This window comes from Hyla sarda, chromosome 4, assembly GCF_029499605.1.
Source record: "Hyla sarda isolate aHylSar1 chromosome 4, aHylSar1.hap1, whole genome shotgun sequence".
Taxonomy (NCBI): Eukaryota; Metazoa; Chordata; class Amphibia; order Anura; family Hylidae; genus Hyla; species Hyla sarda.
In genome coordinates, this window is record NC_079192.1 from 204,106,971 (window position 1) to 204,129,834 (window position 22,864).

Here is a 22,864-nt window from a genome sequence, read left to right on the forward strand (position 1 = left end):
ACAGGTCTGCAGGTCATTTATGTTTCAATGGGTGGGGTAGCTGATGTGTGGGAAGGAGGAAAATGGTATCATGGGATTTGTAGGCATACAAGAAAACTGAAAACAGGAAATACAAGTTCAGAGAAAGCTAGTCACAGTATTCTGGTAATCTCACAGCATAGCCATTTAGCCCAAGACAAGTGCAGATCTTTCCTAAGCATGTCCATTACTGTCTGCAAGGTACGTACTAAAATTACCTTATGCTGGATAACCCCTTTAATTACAGAGGGGTGTTCTTGTTCTACCCTTACACTTGTACAGGGCTGCTGAGACGGTCATGCCAGCATGCACACTCTGATCTCTCACCACATCTTGCATACTTTTGGTAAAAGAAAGGGGAAACCTCTTCCACAATTTTCTTATCGCAAGATTCACAATGGGAGCCCATATAAGCTGTGTTCAATTTCCTTCTGCACAACACATTCTCTACTCTTGCACTTCGCTTTTTAGGAATTTCCATAGCCTACAAACAAAACTTATCAGATAGGCTCTATACCGGACAAAAGAGGTTGGGACACAGTCCCCTTATGTACCATCTCCACCACTGTGGCAAGTTCCATGCTCTTGGCACAGGATACCAGCTCCATGAGTCCTCAGACTGGAGCTCACCTTCTCCTAGGCCTGAAGAGGTCACTGGACTGGCTGAGCACCTCTTCTGTTCAAGTTTCCTGTGCTCAAACTGCCACCCTTCCCAGCCGGAAGTCAGCTGACCTCCCCTCTCTATGGTGGCCAAGAACGCCACTTCCTCCCTCTGGTCACATGACTCCAGGACGCATGTGCACGTACTTTGCTCCGCCCCCCAGCTGGCTGCCTGTAGCATTACCAGCAACTACCCGGACATTAGAGAAGCATGTATTTCACAGCCCCATTCCCCACCAGTCACAGCAATACCAGCAGAGAGAGCAGAGGCTACCGATCTCGGGACTAAGGAGGGAGCGAGATGAGCCGTGTGCATTGCCCAAGCGGGGAGAGGATACACCAGACTTTCGGCATCGGCCTCTCAGAAGAGGACACCGCTAAGGTACCCTATAAGTCCGGAAATGACTACAGTCCCCATCCTTACATGAATTACCTAGATAACAAAGACCCATTTCGTTCCTCTGCAGGACAGGAAACAGACCTGGGAATAGTAGCTAGATCCATCCTTATATGCCATTTCATTCTGGTTTTCTGTCCTACAGATAAGGAGGCGGTCTCTCCAAGGGTGCCATAGTAATGCAATTTTATACTTTTTATGCAATTTATCTGAATGTATTTTTAACCATGAAGAAAAACTTTTGAAAATTCTTTAATGTATATAAAAAAAGTTCTGTAGAATGAATGCATTTATACCAATACAAACATTTAGCACTAGGCTTTACATTGATATATCTGTCAAGCATCCTCCAACATACTAGTATCCTACTCACAAATGTCTTGCTTTATACTTTGTGTTTAGAGGTAGGGTTGTATCACAACACTGACTCAAAATCTATAGAGAATGTAAAAAGCAATAGCAGCCACATATGAAGGATTCATTTTCTGTTATGCCTTCAAAAATATATGACCGATGTCAGAACATCAGCAGATCATTAATCATTAGTATATTGCCGTATGTCAGAAGCTAGTATGATCAGTATTTCTTCTCTCCGATGATTCTAATCCATCCCTGCACTCTACACAATGTTAACTTCAACTTTCCAAAATAAAAGGTTATTACGTGATAATGAGTGTAACGAGTGGTAAAAATTGCATTATCACACTTTAAAATCTGTTCACGTCATGAGAATTTCTATCCTAGTTGAACACATTTACAATAAGGTCATGCAGACATCACATGTTCATAACACATGCAAGTTATCAATCTATATTAGTCTCGATTTAACAAATAAGTGAACTGATCTAATCAGATTTTCAAAACTTTTTTTCTTACTAACTGCAAATAAGTCCTAAGGGTGAATTGACATGGTCATATTTTTTTCTGGGATAAATCCAAAAGACTCTTGCATGAAACAAGAGGTTTTCCTGCTTTCCTGTGCAGGGGCCAATTCATGTCTTTAAAAAGAATACTAGACACCTAACAAAGTATGATCAGATAGTTTGCCCTTACTTTTCCTACATCCATCAGAGTGAAAATATTAAAGTGTCATAAACCTAAAAACAGCAATACATGTACAAAACTGTAGACTCAGTTGTGTAATAAGGTCCCATTGGGTCTATCTGCAGTGCTAGTTCCTATACATTCAAAGCAACATAAGTAAAACCAACAATAGGAGAAGATATGAACTTCAGCACTCACCAAACTTGTTCAGCATAGAGTTATTTTCTTTTACTTTAGGACAACTGACTTCACCAAGTGTAGGGAGGGAATCTACCTAAGCCGTCTGCATCGGGTGAAGTCTGTTGTCCTTACACTGAAGTAAAATGAAAATAAACAACTCTATGCTGAATAAGTTTGGTGAGTGCTGAAGTTCCTTTCTTCTCTTATTTCTGGTTTCAGTTATGACACTTGAAGGGCTTTATACAGGTAATAGAGAGTCACATCATATGGGCTGCTATTCTTTTAAAAGAGAATGATTTAAGTGTGAAAACTGGGTCCACATCCAAAGTGAGAGTAAACTGTTTAGCCCTTCAGAAACGGGAGCTCATAAGGTTTAGCCACAGCATGCTCCAGGGCCAAGGCATATGTGTAGACTCTGGCATCCACCACCAGCTTTTCGTTTGCAACCAGCTCTATAAAATAAAAGGACAAAGATTTTACAGAAGTGATATTCCACAGGATTAGGCTCGACAAAAATGTCATTGATATTGTTTTTCTTTTAATTGTTGCCTGAAGTAAATTATGAAAAAAGCTGCATATAGCCAACCAAGGCAACTAACCGTACAGCAGTGGCATAGGCCCTGCATTTGGATGGCTGCGTAACTAGCAAATGCACAGTGTTTGTGGTTTAACTTTAAAAAGATAATTTCTCTGATACATAGGTATCGTAAATTGACTAAATATTGAGTTAATAAGATATATAGGTTTATATTTTAACCACGCAGACTGAGCTTCAATATAGCACTTTAACAGAATCAGTATCTTAAATATTTAAATAAGGCAAAAAAGTTGTAAATGTAAATCATCACTGTAAAAATAGCTACCCAATATATCTTGAGCATCCAGCCATATAGTGGTATGTGGAAAACAATTTTTTTATTATGGGTATTAAAGAGGCACTGTCATTATAAAAAATGTTTTATATCTTTTAGTACTACTGATAAAATTACTTTTTTAAATATAAATAAAAAAAAAAAACTAAATTAAAAAAAATAAAAATCAAAAATGAAAATAGCAGACAGACTACTCTGTATTTTGCAGCATACTTGATACCAGCCGTAAAGTGTGTTTGTATCAAGTATAGGAGATCACCATTGCACCACTATAGCCTTCAGAGGTACCTTAACTACAACTCCCATGATGGGAGTTGTAGTTCTACAACAGCTGTGGGTACAATCTTTGTAAAACTCTGTTTTAGAGCTGTGTATTCTCCAGCTGTGTGCCTCCAACTCTTGGCACACAAAACTAAAGACAAAAGGATGTGTGGGCATGCTGGGAGTTGTAGTTTTGCAACAGCTAAAGGCAACACTGCTATAACACAGTGCTTTACAAACACTGCAGCTCCAGCTGTTGCAAAACTACTATGAATATGAATAGCTATTCATATGAACAGATGAATAGCTGTAAAATGAAGGGTCACTCATTTTTGTGGCTTCTGTGCAAAGCTATGACTGTTTATTCTTTCGCTCACCGAGCTCACCTGCCTCCTCAATATACACTCTTTGGCCCGCCCCTCTCTATGACGTGAGAGCCAGTGGAGTTTGGGAAGTGGAGTATGTTGTCTATGGGGGATGAGCACCCAGCTTGGAGAAAACTCCCCCTCCCCTGTTAAATGGGAGGTGAGCTGTAGTGACCTAGCATAGAAAGGAGATGACAGATTCCAATGCTGTTCTCTGCATACCCCTTCCCGCTATAGGACATATGCATACGTCCAATCATCAGACATGTTTGCGCATTTGGACAAATGCATACGTCCTAGCGATCTCTGGCACTGCCGCGGGCAGTGTAGGAGATCGGCGACGGGACCCGGCTGTTAATCACAGCCGCAGTCCCGCCACAGCGCCGGTCCCGGCAGCATTAACCCCCTAGATGCCGTGATCAATCCTGATCACGGCATCTATGGTGTTGACAGGGGGAGCACTCTCCCAATGTTCTCCAACGGCGGCGCTGCGATACAATCGCAGGTCGTTGTTGGTTGTTATGGCAGCAGGAGGTCAGATCATGACCTCCTGTATGCTTGCTACGGAAGCCTGTGAGATCCAGCCAGAGACTGGATCGCACAGGCTGTAGTGTGTGCAGCTCATCAGGTCATACTGTGCTGCAGTACAAATGTATTGCAGCATAGTATAACCTGTAAAAAGTGTAAAAAATAAAATAAAAAATGTAATAAAAAGTATGAAGTGTAAAATTTTTTTTTTTTTTAAATGCCCCTTTCCCAATAAAAGCCCTTTATTATCACCAAAAAAGATCAAAAACACAAATCATATACATAATAGGTATTGCCACATCTGTAATGACGTGTACTATAAAACTATATGTTAATTATCCTGCACGGTGAACGCCGTAAAAAAAAAAAAAAAAAAAAATAACGCAAAATTTGCCAATTTTGGTACAAATAGCTAAATAAAAAAGATGAAAAGGTAGCACGTATCGCAAAAATGATAACAGTAAAAAGTAGAGCTCATCCCGCAAAAAATAAGCCCTTACTCAATGGCGTCGGATGAAAAATAAGAAAAAGTTACGGCTGTTGGAAAATGAATGGCAGAAAAAGAATTTTATTGCCGACTAGGAGGCTCATAATATGCTGTCCAAATTCTTTACTACTCAATAGCAGCTGAATAACATAGTACAGATACAGGAGAGAAAAAACTTTAACAGTACAACCAAACATGTTGAACAGGTGTAGGTGTGTTGACCAATCATACATCATGAGAGGTGATATAAGTCCAGGTGACCTAATAACGTCTCCTTTCTTTGCTGCTCCACAGGAGAGTTAAGTACTTCATATATATACTTCAACTTTCCTCAGTGTGATAACACATTATATATTTTATATTTTCTTCACTTTCTTATATATATACCATCTTTCCCCGTTTAGTATATTCCTATCGGTCTTTATCTTTATATATATATATCCTCCATATCCTCCATACATCCATTCCCCCCCTTCTCCCCCCCCCCCCTCCTCCCCCTTTTCATTCCAGTTATCATTACATTTTTTCTTATATATTTATATACATACATAACTCCTTTGTATTTCATTCTGTCTTCACTTGGTAATTCACATCCTAACGAATCTACTCACCTTAGCGCAGTGTTCCGCTCTCGCATCTCCGCCGGCGCCATTGTTCCCTATCTGAACGCGCTCTCCCTCACGCGCGTCCTCTCGCGAGATTTCGCGCCCGCGAGATTTCGCGTCTGCGAAATTTCATTCCCTCTCTCGCTATTTTCGCGCTCTTTTTCAATTCTCCTCAGTCGCCGCGATACTCAGCATCAGGTCGCATACATTTCGCTACTCTCCTCACAGTATTCTTTATAGACTACCCTATTATATTAATTTAATATGTCCACCAACCCTACTCCTGAACAGGGCAATAATGACCCCACTCATATACAAAAATTAGTGGACCAGTCAGTACAGACTGCTCTCAAATCGGCCATAGAGACTATTCAAGATACAATTACAAAGTCTCTAGCTATGAATAATCCCAATACCTCTACCCTTCATCCTAATACCCCCTCTGACATTTTCTGGTCAGCAGATGACTCAGTATCTAAATTAGCCAGAGGGCATAAAAAGACAGGCAAAAGAACTTATAAAAGGCGATATTGCAACACAGACCCCAGAATATCTAACCCTAACACATTAGGGACCTCTTCTGAGAATAAAGACCCCACTGCTAACGTCAGTGTGAATATGACAGGTGACTCAGTTTCTCACCACAGACCCTCAGCCCTGGAGGTGGATAAAATAAAAAGGGCACGAAAAGCTCAGTCCAGAGCAAAACCGGACTCATATAATGTTCTTTCCTCTAATTCCTCAGATGAGGAAGAGGACAATGATGATGATTATATAGACCTCGTTCAGGAATCTGATATCGAGGAAGGAGAGGTCTCTGAATATCAGGTCCCTGATGAAACATCAAAATCCCAAACCATTGTTTATGATGAGAAAGGGAACCCTCTATTTGACCCATACCTTATATCCCATCCCAGATCTGGCGAATGGTTTCCTCAACCTATTGTATCTAAATACCTGTCTGTATGGATTAAGAAACCATTAGATAAGACAGCCAGGAATAAACTTAGGGCTGAATGCCCCAGGCCTACCTTACCAGGAAAGGCAGCCTCTACCCCTGATATTGATCCCGTACTCGTAAAATACATGCTAAAAACGGGCAAACACCCCAAAAAGGGTCTAGACAGATCTCTTCGTATATGTCAGGATAAGTTATTGGACTTACTTGGTCCATTGGCCCAGATGATGGACATTGTTGAACATGCACATGCTTCAGGCACTACTCTGGACACAGAGGTCATGAGAGGATGGCTCCAGAGATCCATTTGTCACTTCGGCAATGCCAATGCAGCATTATGCTCTGAGAGAAAGAAAACTCTCTTGATGAGACTTGATCCGCAGTTAGCTTATCTAGCCAACTCAGAATCCGAACCCTCCAATGAGGGACTTCTTTTCGGTGATGATGCCATAAAAGAGATAGGCAAATATGTCAATATTTTCACATCCCTAGATAAAGCCCAAAACTCATTGAAAAAAGTGTTCTCCCAAAGAGTTTTTGGGAAGGCCGGGAGAAGTAGGGGCCGTTTTCCCGGCCGCCCCTTCCCTAATAGACAATCCAATAGAGGCTCTTTCCAACCACAACAATATAATTACCCCGGACCTTCCTTCCAACCGAATCCAACCCCGTTTTTCCCATCAAGAGGACGTCCATGGAGATCCCGAGGTCAACGTGGATTCCCCAGATCCAGACCAACATCAGGTGAGCCTTTCTCTAAAACTTTCTTCCCTTCTTCCTCTAGGTGGTCGACTCCAACATTTTTTCCCCGCTTGGGCTTCCATCACTACAGATGTCTGGGTTCTTCAGACAATCTCAGGATATCTGATAGAATTTCTATACCCCCCGACTCAATCATATCTCCCTCATCAAATTCAATTCTCCTCACAAGACTATCTTCTTATCTCTCAAGAAATCAAAGAACTGATTTCAAAAAGAGCCATCATGAAAGCCAACCCAAACACTCCAGGTTTCATAAGCAATATCTTCCTAGTGAAGAAAAAGGACGGAGGTCACCGTCCAGGTATAAATCTTCGTCACTTCAACGATTTCGTTTTTTACCAACATTTCAAGATGGAAGGTATCCATCTGCTAAGAGACCTTCTTTTGGAACAAGATTGGTTGGTGAAAGTAGACCTAAAGGACGCCTACTTGACGGTTCCTATTCACCCCTCCCATCAACATTATCTCCAATTCTATTGGGAAGACACTCTATGGCAATTCACTTGCCTACCATTCGGTCTCTCCTCAGCCCCTTGGTGTTTCACCAAGCTAATGAAACCCGTAGTCGCCTTATTAAGAAGTCGTGGGGTTCGTCTCATTATATATTTAGACGACATTCTTATCATGGCTCAATCTCCCAACATGGTACTTCGACATCTAGATTGGACAATTTCTCTACTGTCCAGCCTGGGATTCTCGATCAATCTGAAGAAATCCATTCTCTCTCCTTCCAGGAAGTTAGAATTCCTTGGCTTCACAATAGATACTCTATCATCTACTCTCAGCCTCCCCAACAAGAAATTATTCACTATCAAGAAAGAAATTCTTTCTATTCTTCGCAAACAATCAGTTTCTTTGAGAACGATCGCGAGGATCGTAGGCCTTCTTTCGGCCTCCATCCAAGCAATTTTCCCTGCACCTCTACACTACAGAGCTCTACAGAGATTGAAAAAGTACTACCTCCAGAAAGGCTTATCTTATTCAGACGAGATTTCCTTATCTCCAGAAGCAGAGGAGGAACTACAATGGTGGCTAACTCATATCCAACTTTGGAATGGGAAAGCAATTTTCAACTGCAGACCAGACCTGGTGATAGAATCAGACGCCAGTCTCCAAGGATGGGGAGCTCGATGCGGCTCGGCTTCAACAGGAGGCAATTGGTCAGAGACAGAACAAAAACTCCACATCAATTGTCTAGAACTGTTGGCTGGTTTTTTCGCCCTAAAGAGCTTTGCGAAATTCAGATCGCATTGTTGTGTATTGATCCGCATGGACAACATCTCGGCGGTTCAATATATCAATCGCTTAGGTGGCACGGGTTCCAAAACCCTATCAGACATAGCTACCCAATTATGGAATTTTTGCTTAGCCAGAAACATAATTTTGAAATCAGAATACCTTCCGGGCCTATACAACTCAATCGCGGACTGGAACTCCCGTTATTTAATAGATTCCAGCGACTGGATGTTAGATTGTGCAATTTTCCAGACTATCAACAACCTTTGGGGTCCAATAATATTAGACCTCTTCGCGTCTCGCCTCAACCATCAAGTTCCAATGTTTTACAGTTGGCGCCCAGATCCGGAAGCCATAGCTCAGGACGCATTCCTTCAAACTTGGCCCTCAGGCATTCTCTATGCTTTCCCTCCTTTCGCAATGATCCCCAGAGTTCTTCTTCAAACAATGTCACTTCAATCTACTTTGATTCTCATCACACCTTGGTGGCCAACTCAGGCATGGTTCCCTCAGATCTTGGGCATGACCATAGATTTTCCGAGGATCCTTCCTTCTTTTCCTCACATCCTTCTAGACCCATACTTCAATCCTCACCCCCTAATCCATTCGAATTCCATGTCTCTAGTGGCTTGGTTCATTTCGGGCAACCTTCAGACGATATCGAACTTTCACAGTCATCTAAGAACATTCTGGCCGAGGTCTGGGCTCCAGGCACCAGAAAATCTTACCGATCAGCTTGGAAAGTTTGGGATAATTGGTGCTTTAGAAGACACCTGGATCCCTTTCAAGCATCTATCTCCCACATCATAAATTTCCTGTCTGAATTATTCGATTCAGGCAAGGCTTATCGTACTATTAACTTATATCGTTCTGCCATTTCTGCTCATCACTCTTTATTCTTAGACATTCCTGTAGGCAAACACCCTCTTATCTGTAAATTACTTAAAGGCATTCGACTCCAAAGACCTCCTCGACCTAAATATCAATCTACTTGGGATGTCTCCCTAGTTATATCTTTACTTTCATCTTGGTCAGACAATGAATCTATACCTTTAAAATTTCTTTCTTTCAAATTAACCATGCTATTATGTCTTATTTCTATCAAACGGATTTCAGATGTACATGCTCTAGACATATCCAGAAGAACTTTTTCTCCTCACGGTGTTCGTTTTGAAATTTGTAGACGCACCAAAACTTCTATTCAATCAATTTTCTATCCTTACTTCCCCAACCGTCCTGATCTATGTGTGGTCTCTTGTCTACGTACCTATGAACAAAGAACTTCCTCTCTTCGTTCTTCTTCTCCTCAACTTCTCATATCATTTTGCAAACCTCATCTACCCGTTTCTTCTTCTACTCTAGCTAGATGGGTCAGGTCTACCATGTCCCTAGCTGGCATTGACACATCCCTTTTCGGTGCCCATTCAGTTCGTAGCGCCATGGCTACAAAAACAGCACTCACAGGTGGCTCTCTATCAGATATTTTGAAGGCCGCAGACTGGTCTTCTGAAACAACTTTTAGAACCTTTTATTTCCGCCCTGAACCTCATGTTTCTATGTCTGTCTTTTAAATTATATTAATTGTATATATGATACTATGACTGTTTATGAAACTTTTATGTTTTAGCTTTAAACTTGCATATTATGAGCCTCCTAGTCGGCAATAAAATTCGAGATTTTCCTAGTTTTTATGAAGGAAAATATAGATTTTATAACGACAGGAGGCGAATAATATCCCACCCATACCCAACCCTAATGATATTATTCATTTATATTTTCCAGCCTACTAGATTCGACGAAATGACCAGCCTACGACGACTTCTCCCTCGGATGACTCCTCTTCTTTTAATCTGACCTCCTAAGTCAAGTCATTATGGATTCAACCTTCATACCTTCAAGATGAAGATTTGACCTGCCTAACTGTTTATGATGCAGATATGGATTGTTTTCTCCTACACACATCAAAGAAAGGAGACGTTATTAGGTCACCTGGACTTATATCACCTCTCATGATGTATGATTGGTCAACACACCTACACCTGTTCAACATGTTTGGTTGTACTGTTAAAGTTTTTTCTCTCCTGTATCTGTACTATGTTATTCAGCTGCTATTGAGTAGTAAAGAATTTGGACAGCATATTATTCGCCTCCTGTCGTTATAAAATCTATATTTTCCTTCATAAAAACTAGGAAAATCTCGAATTTTGCTCAGAAAAAGAACAAAGTTATATAAAATGGGTATCCCCATAATCATACTGACCCATAGAATAAATATAACATCACTTTTACAGCACAGTGTACACCATAAAAAAAAAAATTCCAGAAATGTTCGAGTTTTTCACAATATTTTGGAGTTTTTCACAAAAAATGCTGCATGTGTCAACAAAAATGCACAACTTATATGAAGAACAATGTCACGAAAAAACTATCGCAGAATCGCTCCGCTCAGAAAAAGCGTTCTAAAGTTATTACCATTTGAAAAGATACATGTCAAATAAAAAAAAAAAAAAAAAAAAATAAGAGCCTGGTCATTAAAGGAGAACTCCAGAATATAAAAATTGTCGCCCATACTGCCGGCAGTAAAAAAATAAAAGATGTACATACCTTGCTTCGCTCCCCTGGGGCCTCTGGTAATCGGCTCCGGTCTCCGCCACGATCCTCTTCCTGGCTGCTGGTGGTCGGCGAGTCATACTGCACTCAGCCAATCACCAGCCGCAGTGAAGTCCCGGCTCGGCCGGCGATAGGCTGAGCGGCAGTGTGACATTTTCGGCCCAGGCGGCAGGTGCCGGTGTAGTGAAGAATTTTGTGTCTTGAAGCGTTCTCACGATCCCGCTCAGCCTATCGCCGGCCAAGTCGGGACTTCAATTTTTATATTCTGGAGTTCTCCTTTAAAGGTAAAAAATGGGTCCGTCCTTAATGGGTTAACCAGCTTAGGGGGCAAATACAAAAAAAAAAGGGTATACCAGACTGTTTATATACATACCATCAATACGCTTTCGAAATTCTATTTTAGGCATCAATATTGTCTCGGTAAATTCTACAAAACAAAAGTAATGTCAAAAATGTGAGTTCCAAAAAAATAAAATGCATACAGGTAACATTTAAAACTCTACACAAATGATGTCATACCTCCTTCCGCTAACATGGTAGGGATCGTGAACACGAACATGGGAAAGAGAAAATTTGTAGAGAATTAGTCTTCACATTCAAAGAACTGCATCTTATAAACACTAAGGGGACATTTATCATGGTCTTTACAGCCCTATTTATTGCTTATATTTGGTGCAGGAAATGTCTCATCTGCATCAAAGCACTTATTCTTTTTTTGAGACTTTTGGCTGTAAGCAAAAAGCTAAAAACAATCTTGACAAAACCAATTTCAGTTTTCAACTTGAAGTGGTAACACATTTATAAAGGAAAGCAAATGTTGTACAAAATGTCGTAACACCCTCCAAAACACTGCAAATCTACACCAGACCAGACCTGGCTTACAAAACTAGCTTTGGAGAGCACTTTTAAATAGTCACATACTTATTGCGCACCTGTGACTTTCTGTGCAGAAAAGTTGCAGAAGAGGGGAGGAATCATACAAAGTGGTGTTTTTTTTGCCAAATCTATCAATCCCCCTGTGATAGTATTATAAATATGTCACTCTTAAAATAAATTACTTCAAACAGATTTTCTAAAGACAACAATGATAAATCTCTTCCTATGTTCTGGGTTTATACCAGCTGAAAAAAAAAGAAACATGTCTATGAGAATTCAACAGTTATCAGGCTTTGCTCAGACCAGAGAGCCCTTGCACCCCACCCCTCTCTTCTTTTATAAAATACAAAGGTTGAGGGGAGCGTGGCCTGGATGCCGATGTGAGCGGACATGTGCTTTAGGATCTCCCGATGCCCTTCTGCTCTATACCCCTGAAAATTTACGCTTTCCCTGCTGGTCTTCTTGCCTTTGGTCCCTCCGGGGTGCAGGATAACTGGGTGCTGCTGTTGATTCGGCTCCGATGGCTCTGAGTGGCGCGGGCGGTCTCCAGTGGCCGTTGCCTGAGGTGCTGGGCGGTGGAGTGCAGTGAAGGTCCAGAGCTGGTGAGGGCTGGTGCAGGAGATCCTCTGCATCCTAGCTGTGTGGTGGTGAGCTGTGGGGGGGGGGTCCTGCTCTTCTGGACCCTCGGCCATCCTGAAGAACTGGCGCCATCTTCGGCCTTCTTGAGCGGGGCCTTTTTTTCTGGTGGCCATAGCAGCTCCCGCCGGAGGTAGAGCTCAGCTGCTGATGTCAAGCTGCGAGACCAGGCTGGAGCCTCCTGCGCTTCCCAGCTCCTGGCTGCCAACTACCAGGGATTGCTGAGTGAGTACATCTGTGCCCTGGCTGGGCTCCTCCTGGGACTTGTGGTACTTGCACTGGCTTCTGGGGTCTGCTCACTCCATACAGTACCCATTACTGCTTGAAATATCCCCTAGCGACTTTCTACCAGCTCTCTGTGGGCCCTGATTTTCTGGGACTTGTGGTGCTCTTCTTGCCCTTTATGGACTGGCTGGCCCTCTGTGGAGCCCCAACTGCAGACCCTATATCACTAGTGCCTCTCTGCCTGCTTTCTGTGAGGTCATGACCTGCTGGGAGATGTGGTGCTTCTGCTGTCTCCTGTGGACTGCCTCATCCACTGGGGTGCTACCTCCTACCTGCATTGTACAGGGTGGGCCATTTATATGGATACACCTTAATAAAATGGGAATGGTTGGTGATATTAACTTCCTGTTTGTGGCACATTAGTATATGTGAGGGGGAAACTTTTCAAGGTGGGTGGTGACCATGGTGTCCATTTTGAAGTCAGCCATTTTGAATCCAACTTTTGTTTTTTCAATAGGAAGAGAGTCATGTGACTCAAACTTATTGTACAATACAGGAATTTAGGTGCACTACTGTGGTAGATGTATACAGTGACATTGGCTATCCCTCAACACTGATGTTAAAATTGAGACATTCGCCAGTATTTCCTTATATGAAACTTATTGGGAATTTCACAAGAAAAACAATGATGTGCTTGTTTTTTTTTATTTTATTTTTTTTTGTAATATATTTTTATTCAACAGTTTCAGAACAATACAGAAACATATCAGAAATAGCACGATCCCCGCCCGGGAAAAATAATGGAACGTGATCCAACATACAATTCAACAACTGTCTTAAACATGACAAATACTGAGGCGCTGCAGTGAAGTGATGTAGGATTCCCTCCCTCCCCAAGGATTCAATAAGCCTAATCATAGTTACATAGTTAGTACGGTCGAAAAAAGACATATGTCCATCAAGTTCAACCAGGGAATTAAGGGGTAGGGGTGTGGCGCGATATTGGGGAAGGGATGAGATTTTATATTTCTTCATAAGCATTAATCTTATTTTGTTCCAGGAATGTATCTAATCCTGTTTTAAAGCTGTTAATTGTTCCTGCTGTGACCAGTTCCTGAGGTAGACCGTTCCATAAATTCACAGTCCTCACGGTAAAGAAGGCGTGTCGCCCCTTGAGACTAAACTTTTTCTTCTCCAGACGGAGGGAGTGCCCCCTCGTCCTTTGGGGGGGTTTAACCTGGAACAGTTTTTCTCCATATTTTTTGTATGGGCCATTAATATACTTATATACGTTTATCATATCCCCCCTTAAACGTCTCTTCTCAAGACTAAACAATTGTAACTCCTTTAATCGCTCCTCATAGCTAAGATGTTCCATGCCCATATTAGTTTAGTCGCGCGTCTCTGCACCCTTTCCAACTCCGCAGTGTCCCTTTTATGGACTGGTGCCCAAAACTGAACAGCATATTCCAGGTGAGGCCGTACCAATGTTTTATAAAGGGGGAGTATTATGTCCCTGTCCCTTGAGTCCATGCCTCTTTTGATACATGACAATAATCCTTACAGTCTAAACCGAATCAGGAAGCTGTAATGCCCCTAGCGTCCCTTTCAATGATTCCGTAAGGTACCATGTGGTATGTCTAAAAGGATATACTATGTCTGCTACCTCCAGGGGATTATAGTGTGTAACAATAAACGGCGTCCACTTTTTGAAGAAACGTGCCGTGCCGGAGTTGCAATGGCGTTCAGCATCCAATCTGTCTACCCCTAAAAAGAACTTCAATTGAGCTATCAATAATTGCAGGTCCGGTAACCGGTCCTCCAACCAACGGAGAAACAAGCATCGGAGAGCAACCAGCAAGACCACATGTATTATTTTAGGGATCCTCTGGATTCCCGCCTGATCCTCCTCCGGAGGACGAAGCTGGTGAAATATAAGGGTCTGAATCTTAAAAGGAAGACTTACCCGCCAGTGGTCCCTGATGTAGGAGCAGACCGAGCGCCAGTAGCCAGCCGAGTGAGCACAGTCCCAGATCCCGTGAAAAAGATTTGTCATAGGTGTAAGACATTTGGGGCAGTGTGTTATACGCTCAGGGAAAGAAGGCGACGGTGGGATATTAAAGCCATACAAGGCTGCGTGGGAAACTTTAAAATAGGTCTCCCTCCATCGTTCGTTGATAACCTGTTTACAAACCGCCTCCCATCCCGTCAATATGGTCTCATGAATGTCCGGATCCCCAGTCCATCTCTCCCAGGTGGTAAATAGGTGTTTTGGGTCGAATTTTAAAAGTCTCCCCCGTAAAGCTAGATATAGTTGGGAAATGGAAGCCTTCCTCGGACCATCCCCCACTATGTCATCAAAAGAGTGGACAGGGGCCTCAACCGTCAGGTTCCTAAGTCGGGTCGAACAAAAAGAGTATAATTGATTTGCATAGATCAATTGAGTCTGGGGTAAAGAAAATTTTGTTACCATCTCTGCAGGGAAAAGCCATGACCTTCGATCCTCGTCCCACAAATCTCTAGCTCTCAAAACCCCCTCCCTCTCCCAGAGAGCAAGCCAGGTAGATGAAGTTCCTTGAGAGAATTCAGGGTGTCCTCTGAGTGGCATTCGCTTGGACAACAAGTGCGGTAGGCCAAAAATCTTGCGGAGTTCCTTCCAGGTAATAATGGTATCCCTAAGGACCTGCGAGCTCTTGACCTGCGGGGGTAGCTTAGTGTAGGAAGTATGCAGTAGGGCTGTCAATGACCACGGTGCCACCAGCTCTCGCTCAATCAATAGATTAGAGAAGTATGATGAATCATGCAACCAATCCATCACATTGCGGAACAAGCATACCAAGTTGTAACCCCTCACATTGGGGAGGTTAACCCCCCCTTCCATCCTACGCAATTAAGCGCAATTCTGGGTATCTTCCCTAGCCATATGAATTTAGTGAATGCTGCGTTGAGTATCCTGACATCTACGTGCTTCAGCAATATTGGGAGTGTCCGTAGAGGGTAAAGTAGCCTGGGAAAACTTATCATCTTCACCAGATGACAACGTCCCATAAAGGACAGCGGAAGGTCTTTCCACCGTGCCAACTCGTCCACCATCTTCTTAATCACCGGGGTAAAATTCAACGCATATAGTGTATCCGCGGTTCTCCCTATCCTAATCCCCAGGTAGAGAATGGAAGAAGTGCTATAAGTGATCCCTAAATCCCCAACCATCCGCTCCCAGTGAGGCGGGCCCTTCCCCAAAGGAAGGAGCACACTTTTGGATGTGTTCACCTTATAGCCCATGAAACCTTCCACCCCGGCCAGAAAAGACAATACCTTGGGAACATCCCGCCCTGGGTCATCCAAGAACATCAGCACATCATCTGCAAACAGGGATATTTTGAGTTCTCTGGAACCCACCGCTATACCTCTGTACGTGTCCGAAGCGAGCAAAAAGCGCGCCAAGGGTTCAATTGCTAAATCAAACAAAAGGGGCGATAAAGGACATCCCTGTCGTTTCCCTCTATACAGTTGGATATACGGAGACAAAAAGCCAGGGGTATACACCCTGGCTGCCAGGCCAGAATAGAGGTTCTCCAGGAAACCACTGAACCTCCCCGTGATACCAAAGCGTTCTAGAACTAAATGTAACCAATCCCACCGGACATTATCGAACGCTTTTTCCGCGTCCAGAGCGCGCAGTGCAGGGTGGAGCGTAGCTGCAGGTCTTCTGCCCACACTATCCATGACTGCCAGGACTTTCCGTATGTTCGTGACAGCTGAACGCGTTTTTACAAAGCCCACTTGATGATCTCCTACCAACTCGGGCAAGAGTTTCGCTAGCCGGTCCGCTAATATTTTGGTAAGTAATTTAATATCCTGATTAATAAGCGATATTGGACGATAGGAGCCAGGATCTAGTGGATCCTTGCCCGGCTTGGGGAGAACCTTAATGAAGGCTAGTTTTGCTTCCGGCGACAAGTTTCCACCAGACAGGACACCGTTAAAGTAAACTGTCAGGGCAGGAGTGACCTGATCAACTAGGGGTTTATAAAATTCCCCCGGATAACCGTCCGGTCCCGGGGCCTTCCCATTGGCTAGAGATCTGATAGCCCCCCTAACCTCTTCTACTGTGATGGCCATGTTCAGCTCCCGTCGTTGGTCCTCAGACAACTTTGGGAGACTCACTTTGTCCAAAAAGTCCCGACCCTCAGAACCTACGTCAGGTGGAGCGGAGTACAAGTCCGCATAGTAAGCACCCAATAGAGCACTTACAGCCTTCGGATCTCTACTAACCTGACCCTGGGTGTCTTTCAGTGCAAGCACATGCATAGACGAATGTGGGCCCTTCGCTAGTCTCGCCAGCAAGCGACCTGCCTTGTTTCCCTGTTTAAACAGCTGGAGATCGTAATGTGAGCGATAAACTCGCTCCCTCCTGTCTAACCATAATTCATAGTCGGCACGTGCTGTCTGCCATGCTAGTTTATTGGGGGGGGGGGGGTCGAGGAGGATACAAACTTGGAATAGGCTGCGGCTAAGCGAGAGATGTGCTTGGTTTTAATGTAACTTTATTCTTTCATGAGTTATTTACAAGTTTCTGACCACTTATAAAATGTGTTCAATGTGCTGCCCATTGTGTTGGATTGTCAATGCAACCCTCTTCTCCCACTCTTCACACACTGATAGCAACACCGCAGGAGAAATGCTAGCACAGGCTTCCAGTATCCATAGTTTCAGGTGCTGCACATTTCGTATCTTCACAGCATAGACAATTGCCTTCAGATGACCCCAAAGATAAAAGTCTAAGGGGGTCAGATCGGGGGGGGGTATTCAACTGGTCCCCGACGACCAATCCACTTTCCAGGAAACTGTTCATCTAGGAATGCTCGGACCTGACAACCATAATGTGGTGGTGCACCATCTTGCTGGAAAAACTCAGGGAACGTGCCAGGTCCGAGCTTTCCTAGATGAACAGTTTCCTGGAAAGTAGATTGGTCGTCGTGGGCCAGTTGAATGGCCCCCAAGGTCTTCCGATCTGACCCCCTTAGACTTTTATCTATGGGGTCATCTGAAGGCAATTGTCTATGCTGTGAAGATACGAGATGTGCAGCACCTGAAACTACAGATACTGGAAGCCTGTGCTAACATTTCTCCTGCGGTGTTGCTATCAGTGTGTGAAGAGTGGGAGAAGAGGGTTGCATTGACAATCCAACACAATGGGCAGCACATTGAACACATTTTCTAAGTGGTCAGAAACTTGTAAATAACTCATGAAAGAATAAAGTTATGTTAAAACCAAGCACATCATTGTTTTTCTTGTGAAATTCCCAATAAGTTTGATGTGTCACATGACCCCCTTCCTATTGAAAAAAACAAAAGTTGGATTCAAAATGGGCGACTTCAAAATGGCCGCCATGGTCACCACCAATCTTGAAAAGTTTCCCCCCTCACATATACTAATGTGCCACAAACAGGAAGTTAATATCACCAACCATTCCCATTTTATTAAGGTGTATCCATATAAATGGCCCACCCAGTATATCTAGTGCCTCTCTACCTGCTCTCTGTGTGGCCCGTGTCTGCTGGGACTAGTGGTGCTTAAGCTGCCTTCTGTGGACTCATCAACTGGGGTTCACCCCTCTGACCTGAGCTATAAACCCAGTGCCTTTCTACCTGCTCTCTGTGTAACCCTGAACTTCTGGGACTTGTGGTGCCTTTGGCCTGATTTATGGAGGTGACCTGCACTCCTTGGACAGTGTTTCTGGACCCTTTCTGCCTGCTCTTTGTGTGGCCCTGTCAGTCATGGGTGGTCCCCATAGCAGGAACAAGAAATCCAAACTATATGCTGAAGCTTCTCGGCCAACCTCTGATGAGGTGGCCCTTCTCAACGGGATCCTGGTGCTCAGACCCTGCTTGCTACCAAAGTTTCTGTGCAGGCAGCGAAAGTGCTGAGCCAGTTCTCCAGACCCCAGGACTGTCCTAGGGGTGTTACTCCTGATCCGCCTCTGTCACTGTTTGAAGGGTCTCCAACTCCCCAGCAGCAGCAGTCCCCTGAAAGGCCAATTTATTTTATGGTGGGGTGGCGGGAGGGAGTTTTTGTACTAGAAGTTTTAGAGTAGTTTTAGACTCTGCGTTCTTTTAACGCCCGTAGCAGTTGTATATAGGGTCTAGGTCTGCACTGTGTTAGAGAATAGAAGTTTACGGTGTCCCGTTTAGTGTTAGACAGGGTATTCTTGGGCATGTTTTGGTTATGCTTTGTTGCCTTTGCATACATGTTTTGTGTCTGTGCCCTGTTTGTCTTTCTGTTGGTTGTCTGTGGTATGTGTGGTCCCAATGCTGTGCCCTTCTCTGTCCTGGTCATCCTGTGGTTTTTCCTGCTCCTATACAGTATTTTCTTTCATGATGGGAACCCTGAAGGTAGTTCGTTGGAATGTTCGGGTGCTTAAATCTAAGTTCAAGAGGGCCTTATGTCTAGATTTTGTGAAACGCTAGTCTCATCACATTATTTGTCTACAGGAGTCTCATATTACAGGTCAGAAAGTTCTTGCCCTGAAAAGGGCTTGGATAGCACGGGGCTACCATGCATCCTACTAACTAACTTGCATGTTTCTGGTCTATTTCTCCTGGGTCGTGGGACGAGGCAGAGGTGCCCGCTATCTCCCTTCCTTTTTGCGCTGGCGATGGAGTCTTTGGCGGCAGCCATCCGTAGGGACCCTGCTATCTGTGGTATTCCCAGGGAGTCTATTGTAGAGAAGGTTTCCCTTTGATGACACACTGGTGTATTTAGCGGACACTAGGGGTTCTCTCCTGTCCCTTATTGACCTACTTGATCGGTTTAGTTCGATTTCAGGTCAACTGGGCTAAGTCCTCCCTAATGGCACTTTCGTCTGGAGTTCCCCTCCCCTCCTGCAGGGGTGCAGGTGGTTTCCCGTTTTAGATACTTAGGGGTGGAGAGAACTGCTTCCCTGAACTTGGTGCCCCTTCTATGCTCCACTGTGGAGTGGTTGAAGGCCTGGTCCTCACTTCCTCTCTCCCTAGCTGGCAGGGTCAATATATTTAAAAATGATTTTGTGTCCCCCCCCCCCCCGCCCTGAATTCCTTTATCTTTTTCATCTATCCCTGATCCCCCCCCCCCTAGGAAATATTTTAAGACATTATGTGGTGCTCTGAGATCCTTCTACTGGCAGGAAAAACCTCCCAGACTTGGTCGGGCTCTTCTCCAGGCTCCTAAGCAGCATGGCGTGGTGGATGTCTATAACTATTTTCTTGACTCCCAACTGGTCAATGCAACGTGGTTGATCGATCTGGATTTGTCGAACTCGGCGACGGCCTTGGCTGGAGCAATTATGGGTTCCTATGAAGCTCTTACTAATGCTCTCTACAGGTATCACTCTCGCTCTTCCTTTCCTATTCCCATTCAAACTATAGCTGAAGTGTGGTCCATGGTGTCGAGTAAATTTCCACAGCCTCTGGTATCTCCTGGGGCACCCTTGTGAGGGAATGTACATTTACCTCACCTACATGGGTGACAGGAGGCCAGTTTTCTGGGGTTCTCATGGAGTCAAATTTGTGATCCACTTGCTTGGGGAGGATCAGATTTTCTTATCCTTCTCGGACATGAAGGAACGTTATAGCATCTCTGGAAATGCCTTTTATAGGCATCTTCAGCTTCGGCATGCAGTTCAGGCGCAGTTTGGCTCGCTGATGTTTACTCCTGTGTTTTCTGATGTGGAGCTTCTTCTGGGCACTAAGGATCTTTCTAAACCCCTTACTTAGACATATGCACTCTCCAAACACTGGGGCCTAGCCCTTTCTCACAAGCCTTTCATAAATGGGTTGCTGATATCCCAGATTTGTCTGTCAGTCATTGGAAGAAGGTTGAAGGCTCTTATTATTCCACTGTAGTTAGTAGTAGTAGAGATATGCTGATCCAATCTAGATATGTTTTGAGGTTGTATTATACCCCTGCTAAGCTGAAGCGCATTGGTGTTTCTCCATCCGATCTGTGTTTCCGTTGCTCTTCGGAAATCGGTACTTTTTTGCATGCTGTGTGGGATTGCTCTCTACTGGAGGGAGATGATGGGGTTTATGGTTGATAATCTAGATTCCCTTTCTTACTCACCCCTGAGGTATGCCTGCTGGGAGTCATTAATGAGATGGTCTCAGGTTCGCATAGACACTTACTAATTCCCTTCCTGCTATTCTGTGCCCGTAAGGTGGTAGTGATGACGTGGAAGAACACCTCCCCTCCCCCGCTGTCTCGCTGGCTAACTTTTGTTAATAAATATGTCTTGTTATACCAGGCTCTATATGCGAGTTGTACATGCCCTAAAAAATTTGGCTGCCTTTTGCTGGATGTGTCGACGGACCCCCGCCCCCTCCCCCCCCACCCCCCTTTTGTCTGCCTGGTAGTGTGCTCACTACCAGGAAGACTTCGCCAGCAGGCACGACGTCATTGATGCCTGCTGGGGGGGGGGGGGGGTGACTTCTGCCCTTAGTTCACCTATACAGGGTGCCTCCAGCTGTTTCACCACTACAACTCCCAGCTTGCCCTGACATCTATTGGCTGTCAGGGCATGCTGGGAGTTGTAGTGGTGAAACAGCTGAAGGCACCCTGTGATGAAAACAGTATCAGTTACGGCCACGTAACCGGCTCCCCAGAACCCCGCTCCCCCCCACCCCAAAAAAGACATACCCAGGAGGGGGACCCCCAGTGGCCGATTTTAACAAGTAAAATAAACTATTTTAATTTCCAAAAAAATAATGAAACTATATTAGAGATATGTTGTAGTACATAAGTACTACAACATATCAAAAAAAAAAAAAGTTGGTGACAGTGCCAATTAAAAAAAAAAAAAAAAAAGTTGAGACATCATCTCATAGAAACATTAGAGAATCTACAAAAACACACACAACACAATGAATTAACCTTGTATCTAGTTGTTGACAAACTGCATTTAATAAAATTCAGGATTACAGTAGAGATTTTAACTGTTTATTTACTCACCTAGCTTGGCCTTAGGTTTGTTGTTTGCAGAATCATCCCCATTAATGTGAACAGTTACAACATATGTTGTGCAGTTTGATAGTCCAGGATCTAAACAAGATACTAAATAACAAATGAAAGAACAGAAACGTTTTTAAGAAACCTAAAAGTATGGAGTGTTATGGAAATATTAATGGTTTATCACAGTCTTTCTGGTGGGCACTAGAACGCAGTCTTGTTTTACTTCTTTGTTTCAGTAGCTGAATTTGATGGATAGTTCGTATGTCTTGAAGCCATAGCTCGAAACCAATTTCAGGAATAAACATTGTATTCTTCATTGTGCTTTTTAAATTTGACTTTGTGGTTCACCACATACATGCTGTCTAGCCAGCTACTGGAACAGACACTGCCTTAGTAAAGCCAGTGATTGTGCCTGCCCATTAACCTCTTAAGGACTCTGGGCGTACCTATACGCCCTGAGCCCAGTCCCGGTGTTTAAAACAGGGTCACGCCGTGACCCCGCATCACACCGGGTCGGCCCCGGCTGCTATTCATAGCCGGGACCCTGGGCTAACAGCGCACCGATCGTTGTGCCATGCGCTATTAACCCTTCAGATGCAGCGGTCAAAGTTGACCACCGCGTCTTAAAGTGAAAGTAAACGCTTCCCAGCAGCTCAGTCGGGCTGATCGGGACATCACGATAAAATCGCGATGTTCCCATCAGCTGGGACGCAGGCGGAGGTCTCCTTACCTGTCTCCGCGGCGTCCGATCGGGGTTTGATTGCTCCAAGCCTGAGCTACAGGCTTGAGCAATCGAGCCCCTATCTCACTGATCTGTGCAAAGCTATGGCTTTGCAGGGATCAGCATAAGAGATCAGTGTGTGCAGTGCAAAAGGTCCCTATGGGAGCTATAGCACTGCAAAAAAAAAGTGGGAAAAAAAAAAAAAAAAGTTTACAAAGGTCATTTAACCCCTTCCCTAATAAAAGTTTGAATCACCCCCCTTTTCCCATTAAGAAAAAAAAAAAACAGTAAATAAAAATAAACATATGTGGTACCCACTTCATATGGAAAGGTCAGAACTGTAAAAATATATTGTTAATTAAATCGCACGGTCAATGGCGTACGCGCAAAAAAAGTCCAAAATAGCGTATTTTTGGTCACTTTTTATATCATGAAAAATG

At 43.8% G+C, this 22,864-nt stretch overlaps 1 protein-coding gene across 1 annotated transcript in view; it reads right to left on the reverse strand.

Annotated features, from left to right (window-relative positions):
* Positions 1-1,312: 1,312 nt before the first annotated feature.
* NUDT5 (nudix hydrolase 5) overlaps positions 1,313-22,864 on the reverse strand; it is a 43,659-nt gene continuing 22,107 nt past the window's right edge. The window contains exons 7-10 of the mRNA XM_056573325.1: positions 21,704-21,805; positions 11,500-11,508; positions 11,354-11,407; positions 1,313-2,751 (exon numbers count right to left, since the gene is read on the reverse strand). Of these exons, the coding sequence (XP_056429300.1) occupies positions 2,642-2,751; positions 11,354-11,407; positions 11,500-11,508; positions 21,704-21,805 (275 nt within the window). The 3' untranslated portion in view covers positions 1,313-2,641. The remainder of the gene's footprint in view (positions 2,752-11,353; positions 11,408-11,499; positions 11,509-21,703; positions 21,806-22,864) is intronic.